The sequence below is a fragment of the Hermetia illucens genome, chromosome 1 (assembly GCF_905115235.1).
Source record: "Hermetia illucens chromosome 1, iHerIll2.2.curated.20191125, whole genome shotgun sequence".
Taxonomy (NCBI): Eukaryota; Metazoa; Arthropoda; class Insecta; order Diptera; family Stratiomyidae; genus Hermetia; species Hermetia illucens.
The window spans coordinates 46,368,731-46,385,387 of NC_051849.1; the positions used below are offsets into that span (position 1 = coordinate 46,368,731).

Genomic DNA, 16,657 nt, shown 5'->3' on the forward strand with positions numbered 1-16,657 from the left:
TGGATGATCGGCTAACTGATCTTCTACTCTTATTCGGAGCACTATGAACTTCTTTGTACCAATTTTCCGATGGCTTGAACTCCAAAGTTTGGTTGAGGAGTACCCTTACCGTTTTTTTCTGCATTGTCAAACCTGTGTTCCAGCTTTTTTTTCTTCTTCCCTTTTTAGAATGCAGAAAAACTAGATTTACTGGAAAACTAATTTCATGCTATTAGTGATCATTTGGGTTGTGTGTAGTCACAATTTTAGCACTAAAAGATTTTTGAAAAATCTTGGCAAGTTGCATTAACGATGCCTTGTTCTTAGTGTTGAAGTCTTACATAGATTGAATTGTCCTGGGCGATAAGAGTTCTCATTTGTATCCTTGCTGAGAGATTCTTGAAGCAAAGGATTTGCGTCTTATATCACTGATTCAAACAAGGCTTGAATGGAGCATGGCAACTGTGATACATGGTAATTTTAGATAGGTACACCTACCCTAAACTCAAGGGAGGCCATAGCCAATGATTTTGTTTTGGTTTGGTATATACATAGTTAGTTAATTAGGTAGTACATTTCTGTTAAATAATTAGTTGAATTAATTGGATTTGCTTCCAATTCGGGTGCTTGGAAAACAATGTTCACTAGCCAGATATATGTACGTACTTTCAGGTAGTTGTTAGGGTTTATTCCATTGTCTAATATGGTTGTCCATTTTAAATTTCGTGACAGCTGTTCATCATCAAACTTGGTGTATTCACTATTTGCTTCTGTAAATGCATGCATATGTTAAATTTATTGAGGTTGATTCCATACAAGGTTAATTTCGAAGGATGTGAATTATACTATTTCCTCGTCTTTTTTCATGCCATTGACAGGGATAATGACTAAGTAGTAAGGGTTAGTTCATTGATGACTCTGGTATTTTCTAACATCTGCATCGGGGAGGTGGGGAGTAGGTTTTCAAAACTTTGTGGTGCCTTATTGTGGTTGTTGATATTTACCCCAATAACACAGGTAGTGTTTCTTTGTGGAGGAATAGTGGAGAATATCAGCTAATTGGAGCGGATGTGTTCAGTACGCATTAAATTCAACATCATGAGACTAAGCACCAAAGACTATGCGGTAACTTTAATTGTGACTAGAAAAAAAAAATGTTTGCTTGTGGAAGCTTGTAACTATATACGCAGGAGCACCGGCCAAGGAACTGTGATAAATTTGCCAATTTAATATGCTGAGTGTGTGCTCCCATTTGCAGAAGGAATTCGCCTTATCCCAACGGACTTGTAAGAAATGAGCACATTGTTGCTACTTTCACTGTTTCAATGGATTGTTGGCATTGTTAGCATCCCTTTCTTATATTATGTATTTCCGTCTTTGGAGACAAGCGCTTTTTTGTGAATAATTTTAAATATATTCTGAAGTCAGAAGTCCTTTATAACTCTAACTTATAAGACTTTTTAGTGATAAAATGGTTTCTATTTTTAATCCAGCTTCAGACTGATACTCTGCATCTTAAGGATTCTCTGAAATAATGAGAAATAATTGTTTGGCGATGTAATTAAGCTACTTTCTACGTCTCGTTCAACTGTAGTGTTCATTTTATATAGTACATGTCTGCGGTGTAAAAATGTCGTGAAAGCTATTATCCTCGGAAACTTGACCGACTCGACCTTCATCACCTAAGAATTACCTTATTTTAAGGTGCTCGCCATTTTAGAGCATTTAAATTGTATTAATTAAGGTAATTGAGGCGCCACACGCACCAAGGGTGCTGCTTCACGTAGCATTCAAGTGGCTCATTATGTAAAACAGGTGTTTCCCGTTCTATCTTGATTTTGAAGTTTCATGGCAGAGAAAAGGTTTGCACAGAATTATATTGACGAATCGTGATATGTCTAGACATTTGATGTTCAGCCATTTAACCCCTTAAACGTTATGTATGCCCCCAAAGAAGATTTGAATACTACATTTGCAGCTATTAGGTGAAAATTCACACCTTGACTATGCTTCCAGGAACCGACTTCCTTCCTCAGTCTCTAGAGAGTACGTGCGAACGGTATGCTAATATCCAACAATAGACCGACCGGAAGGTACCACGTTTCTGCTTGCTGGCAAGGATGCCATGAAGTTGTGTGTTGTGGAATATTTATGTAATTATTTTCTCAGTGTACAGCAGGTGAACATTTAGTTCATTTATTACAAACATGAGGGCATATGTATTTACATACGTGTTTTTCCGTTGAGACAAAACAATATAATGTTAATTTCAGGAGGGCACTGACTCTCTCTGGGTTGCCTTAGATGCTTGATATTTGTGGTAATATTTGTAGATAATTTGAAAGCTATGATGATTGTGCGTTCTAAGTGGTTAGGTCTATGACAAGATATCTGTTATTAATTCGGTTTTGGTTTAGCATTTTTCAGGGCACAAGTGTAGAATGATAGAAATTTAAGCGGACCTAACCCCAAATACAACGAGTTACTCGTTTATTACTACTGGTACTTGGAAAGGACATAATAAGGAGGAATGACTCAAGCCCGCCATCGACGTACAGTTCGGCCTGTTAGTTACGCTTGAATAGTCCGCAGTTCACCGGCGGCCGTTACGTGGATGGAATGCATTTGGTATTTACGTTTTGACTGTTCAGGCGGTTGGATATCGAATGAAAAATGATGACATGTTTGTTTAGGATGTGAGCCGGGATTTGAACGCAAATTTTTGTGAGCATCTTTATCGCTAATGACCATTTTTGATAAATGCACACACACAAAATTATCTTAAATTTGCACCGCAACGCCTCCTACGTCCAGAGTTGAACTAATCATATTGCCGCTTGCCGGTATGTGCATGGTCCGCTCAGTTCAGGCCGAACTGTAGGTGGATGTGCATACTATACATGCGATTATCTCTACATATATACATATATGAGATAAATAAAAATAGCCAACAGAGTATCTGTCGTCGTTGCTAGAAATAAACAATCGGACACTTCTGATAGAGATGACGGAAGGCATCGATTGCAGAATTCACTGGTTAGCAAGGGGGATTCATACATGGACGAATTTTTAGAAACTTGGATAACGATACAGTACCAATTATTATTATGCGATAAGCGGAGGGAAGCTTTTTGGGGAAGCAAAACTGACGAAGCGAACATTTTCCCGAACTGACCGACGAAGAGGTATGTAACCATTTGCCGACGCACAAAGGAGTATTTCGCTTCGGAAGTCGCTCAAAATTATTTTTTGACATTTATCGATTTGATATATAACAAGTCGGAAAACAGGAAACTGAACGCCATAGGTATAAAAGGTTTTGTATTTCCCTTTCTGAGGAATTTTGTGTGCGTGGTAGTTGCATTTGCATAATTATTTTAAGATTCAACCGCGTCAGCAGTTAATTTACATAAATAGTTTGCTCTGCAAAGTACTCTATTGATTGTAGTTGAATCCATACACTTTACACTAGGAGGTCAATATTATTAGCAAATGCGAAGAAGTTCACCAAAAACAGATACAAACAAGTCGGAATACCGGAAGCTGGACGCTTCGGAGATAAAAGTTTTGTGTTCATCTTGTGTGAGAAATTTTCTGTTCACTTTTTCCCAATCGGATTCCAATTCAAAATATTCCTTGATATTTCAAAACTCCAAATCCAGCGTTCATATGATTTCACTTTATATGATGATGACGTCATACACGTTTTAGAGTGCGATAAATTCAGGTGAAATACACAATTTTGACCTGCCAATAACTGTTAATAATAATTAATATATAGTTAATAGTTAATTTTTGTCAAACTTTTCAAAATTATGCACTATGTAATAACATAAGTACCGTAATTTTGTAATCCTAGGATGAACGTAAGGCAGGTTTTAAGCAGATATCACAATGGAATGCATTTTGAGGCCTAGATTTCGTATGGATGCACCACTCTGATTTTTTTCAGATTTTTCGATTGGATAGGTTCTGGAGGGTGTTATTTTCGTTAATTATCACGTCAGCATTTTATTTGCTTGGTCTAAGGAGATCTTTTACCGTCAAGCGTAAATTCCAGGCTTATTTTTGAGAGTTAATTGCAAAGTAACCACGGAATATAATCTAATGTTTTTTTACTTAATTTATACATGTTTTGACTTTTCAAACATATTGTATTTGGCATTTTTTTTAAACCCTTTAGAGGCTGTAAAAATGGGGCAAGTAAAATTTTGGAAAAAATGGCTAGGGAAGTCATAGCGAGATGCTCACTGAACAACTGGAAAAAACTTGGTTGAATTCGCTAAATATTTTCGGTAGAAGTGATGCCACAATGTTTAAATAAGTTAACTTTCGGGAACACCCGTTTATAGATAAAGTATGTTATAAAACATAATTGCAGAAACTTACGATTGAATCTGCAATGCCAAGGCCGTAGAGTCCTTCTTCCTCATTATCAAATCCGGGCCCTTTTTGCAGCGTTACCCTATGCTGGCAGCGGTCGATGCGTTTCTCGTCTCATAAAGTAATCCCCAGCAGAATGGATAAAAATCCTTCGTTTAACATCATTACTGCTAAGTGGTAGGCAATCTTAACCACCCGTTTGTCCGAGTGCAAATATTCTGGAGTCAAAATCTAAAAACAGCTCTTGAAGGATTCGTTGCTGTTTTGAGTGTGCACCCAAGCATCTTTGTAATAAATTATCAGAAGACAGATCCTCGTATGTCGATTTCATTAACTGTACAATCTGGGATTGATGGGAATTCCGTCATGCTGAAAACTTATGAAAGTGCCTTAGATCTCGGCCTGACGCCGCTTGTTGAGGGGAGCGGTCGCATGACAGTAAGCGCCCGAAGACAACAAGGGGGTGTAAATTTTTTTTTCATAGAATGTGGTCATGTGGGGTAGCAAACGAAAGACTTTAATTAGTACGTTTAGAAATTGATCTTATTCTTGATATTGGGTGAAACTTGGGAAGTGAGGGCTCAAATATATGCTTGAGAGAGTAAAACAGGTCTTGTTCCCAGAACCAACCGAAAAATCCGAAACAATTCACACTATACAAAATCTAAGCCTCAAAATAAATCCCATTCGGACACCTGCTCAAATCAAGCAAGAAAATAATAGCATATTATCATATTTTAAAAATTTACCCGAAAATCCCATTTATTGCAGACGAAAGAGGAGACAATGTCCTTTCCCCCTTAGAAATACATAACTTCTGACAGTGGGGCTATTTGCAGGTTAAAAGGTTAGGGTTTGTTAAAATAAATTGGTTCCAATTATACTCGTCATGTCGATTTTGTATAAGAATTGTTTGGATGAAGAAGTGCTTTTTTCTCGTCATTCAGTTCAAGAGAAATGGCTATATAATAATGAATTACAGGGCCTGTCTATTGCCATTGATATCTTTCTTCTATTACCTAATGACATAAGTATTGTGACGAAAACCCGTTTGGGAAAATTATATGTGACGTCAATGTAAATTGTAGTAATGACAATTAGCCAAGCCACCAAAATTATATAACAGTACCGTGATATGAGCAGCACGCTCAAGCTCACCCTCCTTTGGGTTCCGGACATACGAACATAGAGGGAAATGAGTGGGCTGACGGATTGGCCAGGCGAGGCTCGCTGGTGGCTGTTAAAGGCGAAGTTTACTCGCACTACTTAGCAGCCGCGGACTCTAGATAGCGAAGGCTTACGAGCTGTGCCAAGTCAAGGAGGATTTGGCCCGCTTATAATATAGCCCGATCAGGAGAGCTCCTACGCCAGACGCGTGCAAAATGCATTCAAGATTACGGCGGTCTGCACGAGGGACGCTAGGCTCGGCACACCCTACGATTCGCATTGCCGAAGCTGCGGAGAAGGAAGGGAAACCCTCTTGCACTTTTTCTGCGATTGCCTAGCTCTAGCTAGAACCAGGCTACGGACACTGGGAGATTTCTAGCTACAGGGTGGGAGAGTCACTTTACTTCGTGAATGCAACGGGCTGGCTCTGAAGATCCTGGCTGGACTCTGCCTTCTTGCTCTCATAACAGCAGTTACGGTCTTGTTTCATCAAAAAGGCGCACCACAGCGCTGATTGGGCTCCTCGGAGCGGCCACTGATACCTACCTACGGCGAATATTTAGTTAGGATAATTGTTAAAATATGACTCTAATACCAGTAAGGAGATCTTGTTAAAAGCCCAAAGTAGTTTCCCCATACAGTTTACATGCCTTTCTGGAACGTTGCGCGCGGTATAAGAGGGCTGGAGGTCCGCCCACGGAGTCAGTCTAGTTGCAGAGTTAGAACAAGTCGCGTCGATTATGGATACGCCTCGAATTATACCAGTTGAAAGAATTGTTCTATAATTAATTATGCAGTATGGTTGTATAATTTAGTGTAAATTAAATGCTAATATTAAAGTTATAGAACGGGTTTTCGTCTAGAGCTACGCAATCCAATGATACAAGCTACGTAAAGCAAGAACGTAACAGGATCTATTTTTCATTCCATCATGGGAATTGTTCAAATGGCATGGGATTTAGGAAACATTTCTCCCTACAATATTTTTTTGCAGTTTAATCCAAACAGATTACCTGCCTGTCTGTCTGGAAAAAGCAATTTATTTGAAAACGCCTAAACTAGTGAAAAGGGAAGAGTAGGCTCTCCGTAAATATGAAACAAGTCGGAATGCCGGAAGCTCGCGCTTCGGGTATAAACACACATTCCTTCATATTTTTCCAAACTACAAGACATACGTACACATTACAGCCATAGATATTATACTCACCTTAAACAAACAAACTGCCTATTTCCGAATACTGTATATATATGCACGTATATAAATTGATCATACCCATATTTCCGATTTACTTCGTGCACAAAAGCATATATATCTACATATATAGCACGTATATTAAATACAGTTGATCTAATGTACAAATATATCTATCTGAATTAGACACTATCCGCAAACTTCATTAGCACGCTTATACTACATACTTACATACACACATGTCTGTTTGGAGAAATTGATATGTGTATACTAAACAAACTTACAAAAACTAAAACAAAATAATTCTTTGCGACCCCATTCATATGACGTTACTTCGTTGTGGTATTGACAGGTTGTAGAATGCGCGAAATTGACTAAAAAGGACAACGTTTCACCCCCTACAACTTTGTTAATAATAGTTGGATTTTCTTCAAACAAATTGTGCATTATGTTATCCCTTATCCCCATTCAAAATTTTGTACTTCTGAGATGGACATAAGGGGGGCTGTCGGGCAAATTTCTAAAATTTGAAAATATACTGTTATTAACTTTATTTGTGAAGATATCGGAACCGGATGGATTTTGAGGCCTAGATTTCGAGAGAAGCACCATTGTGATTTTTTCCAGATTTTTCGGTTGGATAGGTTCTGAGAGAGCTTCCCTACATATTATCCGAAGTAAGTACTAATACGAAAAGTACTAATTGTGCCCTTTCATTTGATACCCCACATGGTCACATTTTATGGGGAAAAAAATTGTACCCTCCATTCACATGTATGGGGAGCCTCCTTAAGCTTAACACAAAATGGTGCCACTTACTGTATGTAAAGGGAACAACAGATCACATGCTCTCACCAATTTTTATGACAACCGGTCTAGCCGTTTCAGAATAAATCGGGTATGACAGACAGATAGACAGACAGACAGACATCGACTCGATTCTAATAAGGTTTTGTTTCACACAAAAACTTAAAAATTCCTAAATTTTGAAAATGTGCTCATTTGGGGTGATGAATGTTATAAAATGTGCTACTTTTTTAAACTGCTTGTGTTCTTACTGAATATATCAGTCGAAGCTAGAATATAGTAGTAAATCCAGAATAAAGTAATTAGTCCAATTTTCAGAACCAATCAAAACAGATATAGTGAGAAAAGATTCGGCGAAATTCAATTATAATAATAGTTTATCATATTTTATATATATATCACTCCTTGTAAAAACGGATACTTATGCTTATTCGAGGAAACTTAAGTGCCAAAGTATACTTCATTTCATCTTTTCATTCTTACTGGAAACATAGATCCCTGCAGTAGTTAATGATGTTTTAGTAGATTAAAATTAAGTTTACTATACTCTGAGCTGTTTAGAATAACATAATCGCCTTACGGTGCAAGATATATATATAAACTATGCGTCAAATGTTGCTTACATAATTAAAAAAAATTACTGGTTTTAGATTTTTTCTCTGTACCCGAATCCATTCAAAAGTAGCAGTTTTTGAATCTTTTCGATAAGTAGGCTTTAGTTGTATCTTTAGCTATGGCGTATCAACATTTGTAAAATTTTAAATTGCGACTTCGGTGTACATATTAATATCAATAAGATTTGGTAACAAATCTTTCAAATTATTTTTTTTAAATTTAAGTAACTTTAAGTGTTGCCTTTGTAAATATTTATGTATGTTATCAATTTATTATTGCTGTTGTCGATCTTATTTTTAATGAAGTATAGTTTGTATTATTGTTTTTTTTATTGTCTAGGATTTGCAATGTTGACTGTAATTTCTTTACAAAGCTAAACATATCATATTTAAGAAGTTGTTCATGTACAAAAATTGTATTTTTTTGTGCCAGGTGTATTACTCTCCGATTTCCTTCATTTCACGAAAGTGTTTAAATCTTTTTGTTTCAAAATATATAATCAGCAATTTTGCCATTAACTATGTCCGTGGTTATCATGTCTTTATTACGCTTATATAATGTAATGACTAATTATGAGTATTCGCGGTTTTCCTAGTCTACTTTTTATTCATCGTGAAGGAGTCGATGTCGTTGATGTAATCCAGATAATTTTACTTAAATAACTTAAGTTCTGGATGTTAAACTCGGGTATCTCTTAAAATATCCGTTGTTATGATATTTGGGTCTGTGTGGAACTTTGCTACTTTTTTCGATTCACCTTCTAAAGGGAAGATTGTATTTAGGATTATAAATTATGTTTCCTTTTATAGTAGACAATGCCTGTTCTGTTATGCTTTTTTTGTTTTTTTTTACAGGATGTATAGAGGAAGATTGTATAGATTTCCAAGGAAATTCAGTTAATCATGGAATGCTTTATGTGCCTGGTCCTGGTGTCTGTAGTCTATGCGTTTGCTATCATTCTGAACCACTTTGGTGCAAAGCAATTTATTGCGACCCGCCTTATGTAAGTGTAAAGTAGTTTATTCGTTTAATATTTTAGAGATAAGCAATTTTTTTTCATAACGTAAATGGTATTTCTGCATGAATATGTTTTCACTCTCGTAATATCTGTAGCAGTACACTGTTGAATATAAGAATACACCTATTTTATGGTTTCTGCATATATAATAGCTGTTACAGTTGTATGTAAAATCTCTATTCGAGGTGCAGTTCATATGCATCGAAGTAATATGCAATTATATAGCTTTCTGCATCCGGAAGTATATAGGTGCTGTTTACTTTTTTTTGGGGTTTTATATATATTCTCTCCTTTCTCATTGTTATTATTTTTTCGATTATTGCAACGTCATAGAAAGCTGAAAGAATTGAAAATGAAGGACAATCGGTGTTCGAGATAAGTATTCGAGGTTATCCAGATACTCCCTCACACTCAAACTCTGACATCAATGTTCTAAGAGGCAATTACTAGTAACATTATGGCGCTGTATTCAATAAATTAGGTTGCTGCACATGAAATGGCCGATTTGGCAATCAAGTGAAATTAGTTGCGATTTTGCTGTATCAAACAATCACCAGTTGGCGCTGTTGGCGTCGGATAATGAAGTATGAATACTCCTACATTTAATCAAGGATTCATTTCAGTTTTGACCATCGTTGTGATAACAGTGAATACAAAGGAAAGGAAGATGGAAAAGAGCCAAGAACGTATACTTTTTCTGTATGAGTTCAAACTCGGTCATAAAGCAGCGGAGGCGATCAAGAACATTAACAGCGTATTTGGAATTGGTACGGTAAGCGGTGGTTCGAAAAATTCCGATCAGGCGACATAAATTTTCAAAGCGAGCCACGTGGACATCCAGGACCATCGATTGACAACGACGAGCTGCTAGTCGAATCCGACAAACGTTAGTCTGTGAAAGACATTGCAGAGAAACTGGGCGTGCACTATTCGACAGTTTCCAGACACTTGCAACAACTTGGAAAGGTGAAAAAGCTCGACAAATGGGTTCCTCATGCCCTTACGGAGCAAGACATGGCACTTCGATTGGATATTTGTAGTTCTTTACTCTCCCGCAATAGAGCGATCTCTTTTTGCTCAGAATAGTGAGATGTGATGAAAGTCCTGGGGGTTTAACGTGAGTACCTGCCGTGAAGGCATAATCCCACGGTCCTCTTCGGACACGGATTGATTTAGGGACCACAATCAGAGCCCCGTTATGCAAGCACAGCGGTCGTGGTTTATATTGAGTGCAGGCTCAGCATTCATACCAGTGGATGCGAGGCCTATCTAACACCCCTGCCGCAACTAAGGGGTACGGCACCCGAGTTGTACAGCGCAACTCCACGCTTGAGCTCCGAGGAGCTCTGCCCGCGATGTAGACATAACCACAACCACCATGAAACTCCGACTAGGGGGCCAACCGCAAATAACCGGTCCGAGAACACATCCTCCAAGAATTCTCCTGGAGCATATGCTCTCAGAGGGCCGTCCCGGTTCCCATGGTACGAGATAACCTCCGGTGAGGCTTCGTGGCCAAGGCCACTTCAGATGAGTACGTGGGGACGAGTGACATGTGATGAAAAATGGATATTATACGACAATTGTCGCCGATCTGCACAATGGCTAGATGCTGATGAACCACCGAAGCATATGCTGAAACCGAGCCTCCATCCGAAGAAGGTAATGGTGACTGTTTGGTGGTCTACAGCTGGAGTTATCCACTATTCTTTTCTGACATCTGGAGAAACTATAAATGCACAGAAATACTCTGCCCAACTCGAGGAAATGCACCAAAAATTGAGAATTCAACGGCCGAGATTGGTCAACAGAGATGGTGTGATACTCCTTCACGACAATGCACGACCTCGTGTATGAAGAACAACGGTTCAAATTTTGAACGAATTACAGTATGAGACTGCCTCATCTACCATATTCACTGGACCTTCCGCCAACCGACTGCCACTTTTTTAAGCATTTGGATCCTTTTTTTGGCGCAAAAGCAATTTAGGAACGAAGAGGCTGTCAAAATTGCCTTCGACGAATTTATCATCACCCGACAGTTGGACTTCTACGAAATTGGCATACATACTCTTGAATCTCGCTGGGAGAAGTGTTTTGAATCGACTGGCACCTATTTTGATTAAATAAATAAATTTTTGTAAGCGGCTATTTCATTTGCAACAACCTGATACTTTCAGGTTAGAATTCAAAAACAAGCAATTCGCATTGAAAGAAGTTTGTGCATCTATTGCTCCTGGAAGTAAGCGATACGAAGCCAATCAATGCAATTTTTTGATATACTAAACCAAGTGACGTTGAAATAGAGCTGATAATATAAAAACGCTGATAAAGTGGTGAGAACAGTAAAAAGGAGTAGAGCCATAACTTTGAAGAGCATCTTTCCAGAAATTTAGATTGTAAGGTTTTGTGTAAGGAAAATCTTAGTAAAATCAGTTCAATTTGTTTCTATTTCAAAGACTACTAAATCACGTCATCAAATCTGACGGGAGTTAGTGGTCTGTGAAGTCCTTTACCTTCAGGAAGTGACAGGATCACACGTTGCTTCTAAAAGAGGCGAAACGGGGCATGCAATTTTTCCTTAGGTTATGGTTGTGTGGGTATTAACTGAAAAAAACCAATTAATGCTTCCTGAAACCATTAAAATTGGATGGAACGACGGGAATTAGAGGTTAAAATTGAAGCATCATAAATGTAGTAGAACTCAGAACTTATTTATCCTAAACATTTGAAAAAGTAATGATGGATCTTTAAAAAAGCTAGATCTGGTTGGTTTCGTAGGAGGCAACTAAAAGGGACAGAAATTTGTGGGCTGGCAATCTGTAAATTTTGAAGCTTCCACTGCTTGGTCATTGGTGGCACATTGTTCGAACACAGAGTCTATTGGGTTTCAACTGACCGACGCCGTACGAACAATCAAATCGACCACTCCGCGATCAGCATTAGATTTAGGAGCTATCTTCTGGTTGTGCGTAACAAGAGAGGCGTTGACAATGGCCTCGGAAGGGATCACCAGCGGCGAGGTTCTTCTTGTTTTTGATGAAATGGCTAGTGACCGTAACATGCGGATATGGACTGTTCCTTCAAATAGAAGTGAAACCGTGTCGGCCATCAAATGGAGAGACGAAATGGAGTAGAGCCGCTGATCTTGAGGGTCATCCCACCGAGCTATTTGCCGTTGTGCTTGCAATTTCTACAGATCTTCTGCTTTAATTCATACAGAAATCTTGGGAATCCCATACCTTTCCCCCAGACTGAAAGAAGTAGATGATCGCTAAAGTTCCAAAGAAGGGCATTCGTTTTGAAAGTGACAATTTGAGGGGTATCTGGGTGCTCGTTGTAAAGATGATAGATAAAATAAATCTGGAACGTATTAAAGAAGATCTTCAAACATTAGACAGAGAATACGTTAGTTCTAATCCGGATCCTCTTGCATAGATTGCCCTATGGATCAGCATCGAGCAGTGCGCGGAGTTTAGATCTCCGCCTCACGTGGTCTTCATCGTTTTCGGAAAGCCTTTGGATAGCATGAACAGGGAATTTTTCGGGGTTATTCCGGAGAAACTGCCAAAATGTCACTTACTGTAGTGGGATAAAATCTTAGAAGATTTTGAAGTCGAAGCGGAGTACGTCAGGGTTCCATCTTGTCACCAATGTTATTTCTTCTTGTAATTGGTGACGTTCTTCACGTTGCCTTGCTCGGTTGGCGTGATAATGGCGGTAATGGACTATGACATCTTTCTTCAAACACCTCGACTACTCTGATGACATTTGTTTGCTCTACATGGATCATTTTTGGGGGTAGGGTAGGTGAATGCATTTACGCATAGAGTGTTAAACTTCCGGTTCTGTACATCGTCGGACTACCAACTAAACATCTCCCCATCGTCAGAGAGCTAGTCTGGAATCGTTTGTCACATTGCTTAGGGCTAGTCCCCGAACTCTCCCGCATGCGGAGCCTTCAAATCAGGGAACTCCTTTGACAAACGGGAGGGGAGAACAGGAAGGGAACTGTCAGTTCAAGGAACCCCCTGCCGTCCACCTCCTCCACCGATCGAGCTCTATCTTCTTAGCAACGAGAAGGACCCGAACGTAATGGAGAACATGGCTCCACCAGTCAGCACTCCTCAGCATTTCTTCGACAATGTTGTCTGGAGATGGTTGTGTTTAAATATAGCTGCAGACGAATCTCATCCCACCTTCCACAAGAAAAAGTCGTCCGCAACTCCATTGCAAAACCCACAATCCGGAAATCGTGTCTTTCCTATCTTGTGCAGGTAAGACTGAAAACCTCCATGCCCACTTAAGAACGGGGTAAGGAAATAGTCAGTCTCACTATGCTCCCGGTTCAGCCACGCACCTAAGTTGCCGATGAACCGTCCATCTGCCTCTAGTTTCATTTTGCCAAGAGAGTTGCCACTCGTCTAGGGTGCGTTACCTTTCTTCACAAGCAACCACCTCCTTTGGCTCTTCTCGAATCCAGACAAAGCGGTCACCTCAGCCTTGGGTAAAAACCCTAAGGAGAGTACCATGGAACTGGGTTCATGCTTCGATACTGGTCACTGATGAGTACTAAATCAGCTTTGGTTTCCGCTGCGAACTGTGCTAGCAACTCGTGAACGGTTGCACTCTGGTGCATATTGATTTGTACGATGGGAATCATGTTGACCGCGTCCTAGCTCTTTCCAATTATACTCTGAAGACTGGACACCGTCCCGAGCTCGCAGTGTGCGCAACGTTCTCATCAGACGCGCTACGGTCGCTGCCTAGGACGCAGCTTTATGGCTTGATTGACTGCATTTGCGGCATGTTGCCCTTCTGTCAGGACCCCAACATGTTGCAGATGTGTGTCCATAATCCAAACATTTGGACCATTTGGTTGGGGGCGGCCCGGATTCGTATACTATCCACTAATCAACCAATTCTGATTTTCCTGCCGTTTAGAAGCTTACTGGTGTATTGCTCGGCAACTCGGGAGTTCGCAGAGGTGGTTACCTCCGGACATTCACGTTTGATGGCTCTTCTACCTCGTTTCTTTCTGTAAGGCAGTCAAGGTCTCGGATTTCCAGAGAACACGTGGGTTCCAGGCTGGAAACCAAAGCTTTTTCTCACAGAAGCCCCTTGACTGCTTCGCAGAACTTAACTTTATTTATTGTCTTCGGGCCTAGTTCGGACTCCACCACCCTTCCTTTTAGGAATGGAAGACACTTCTGTCCCGTTATCTTCGGGTTTGATCTTGTAACGGGGTTTCACTGAGGACTTCCTCAAAAGTCATGCTCTCCGTCGGCTTAATAAGCAGAGCTGGCGGTCTAGCCTTCCTTCGTCTCCCCATCTTTTCTTTTGGTGCTCCGTCCTTCGTGTCCGACTTAATTTTAGGCAGAGGTTTTTCTGATGGCGCGACGTGTTTTTGTATCTTGTTCCTCTTCACCTTCTTCTTTAGAGACCTGGAGAGTACCTGAAGTTTCCTTCAGATGACCCTTCCTCCTTTCATTTTTCCCCAGTTCGCTCAGTAATGGGCTGTCTGCGATTCGTTTGGTACTCATTGTGTTCTCGTCGGGAAGCGCGGTTGCTTCTGCTTCCTGCGGATTTTCTCTTACTCTGCATGTCCGCCTATAATATGAAATCGTCCAGTTCCATTAGCTGACGTTTTTCTGGAGGAACGCCGCATATCGCATGCGCTTCACAACTGCCGCATATTTCTTAATAAGTCTTTCGTTTTCAGTTTGCGCCCTCCCACTCGGCTTATATTCGAAACCATTTGGTTAGTTTCGGCGGTTTCCACTGTGCTTCTTTCCGCAATTATAGTACTGCGTGGTAAGGTCAGGGTTCCTGTCTCCGTTGCAGGTGCCGCATCACTTTGCGAGTCCTTCTCTCTGTCTGCGCGCCCCGATGTCTCATCGGGTATTTCAGCCCTTATTGCGTTCTTCGCTGGGCGCTGGAGCAAGCTTTTCATGCTGTGTATATACGCATCCAGTTCACTCTCCATTTTCACTATCTCCTCGTTTGTTTTGTTTTCGTTCGCCATTTAAGTTTTTTTACCAGCGTATCGTGTGCAAGGAAGCTGACCGCAATAGTCGGGAACGGGTACAAAGACTCTACCCTAGTTCCCTGAGGGCTGACCTTGGCCAAATGGATTTGGATTTAGAAAGAGAAGCAAGTACCCATATAGTTGGACTGAAGATAAACACCAAAAAACCAGGGTTTTTAAAATAAACACCGATCAGCATCAAAAGCGTCGATAAATTTATATATCTAGGATGCGTGGTTTCTGTCGAACCCGAAACCGAATTGGATGCTACCAGTCGCATTAACAGCGCTAGATTCGCTTTTGCTGCCTTATCTAAAATCGGGAAATGCAGTTATTTAAATACCAAGATCAAGTTCAAACTGTTATGTGATAGAGGTATTTCTTTGTTGCTACAAGGGAATAGCACATGGAAAGTGAACTGCACTGTTACTCAAAAGTTCCACACCTTCGTTAGCACCTGTTTAAGTCGTATCATCGGAGTACGCTAGCCTGATATTATCACAAACTATCACAACTTAGTCTGCGCACAGGCCTGTCACTCGTACGCACTGTGATCGGAAGCCAGAAGTGGAAGTGGATAGGTCACACTTTAAGGAGGGGCGACAATTACATTGCGGGCTACGCCATGCAGTGGATATTTTTATAGTCTGATTTTGTATTTTTTTGAAGAAGAACCTTAGAGAAAACCACTATTTCTGTGCCAAGCAAGATGCGGGCTACTTCTTCGGGATCAGAGCTCTACTCAGTTTCTTAGATTGAAATCACTGTTGATCAGGTGTGCTAGCTTATATTTCAACTTGGGTTGAGCTCCCATACAATTATAGTCGCCGTAACCAAGTTATTTACCGTCGAACCACTGTATCTGCTCTTTTCCATATTGATATCGTATTTTGAGAAGAGATATTAAATTGTGTATATCCAATTTGCTATCAGCAATTGTGCTTATCCCTCAAAAGGAGCGTAGCTTACAGTGTTGGGTATATCGTCTGCGAACAATTGAAGGATTCTATGTTAAGCACAATCATGTATAATATGTGCCATTTGAAAAAGGATAAATCGTACGGTTAATGTGCGCCTGTGAATGTACACATATTTGTATTATCATATATATCGATTATGGAAAGAGCCCATTCCGAGCATGCAACCGTTTGTGGTATTATCTGAAGAAATCTGCTCAATAGCTGTTTAGAACAAGCAAGCGTCGATGTGTACCAAACACTTTTGTGAAGATGATATTCTTCCGCATTGAAAACCTTCCATGCGATACCATTACCTTCAGACGGTTACATATCTTTCTCTCGTTTCATGAATTTATTTCTGCGACAAAGCAATAATACTTTGAAATGGATGTCGGTAATGCACATTTTCTACCATTGCTTCGCGCGACTCCATTCGGCTGCAGTGAGTGTGGAATGAATGGAGTAACCTCATACGGAAAGAAGCCAGGATGAAAAATCTCCAGGCTTTT

General features: G+C 40.0%; 1 protein-coding gene across 1 annotated transcript in view; it reads left to right on the top strand.

Moving 5' to 3' along the window:
* Window positions 1-16,657, top strand: part of LOC119649391 — a 33,338-nt gene that overhangs the window by 6,977 nt on the left and 9,704 nt on the right. The window contains exon 2 of the mRNA XM_038051516.1: window positions 8,998-9,146. Coding sequence (XP_037907444.1) covers window positions 8,998-9,146 — 149 coding nt within the window. The remainder of the gene's footprint in view (window positions 1-8,997; window positions 9,147-16,657) is intronic.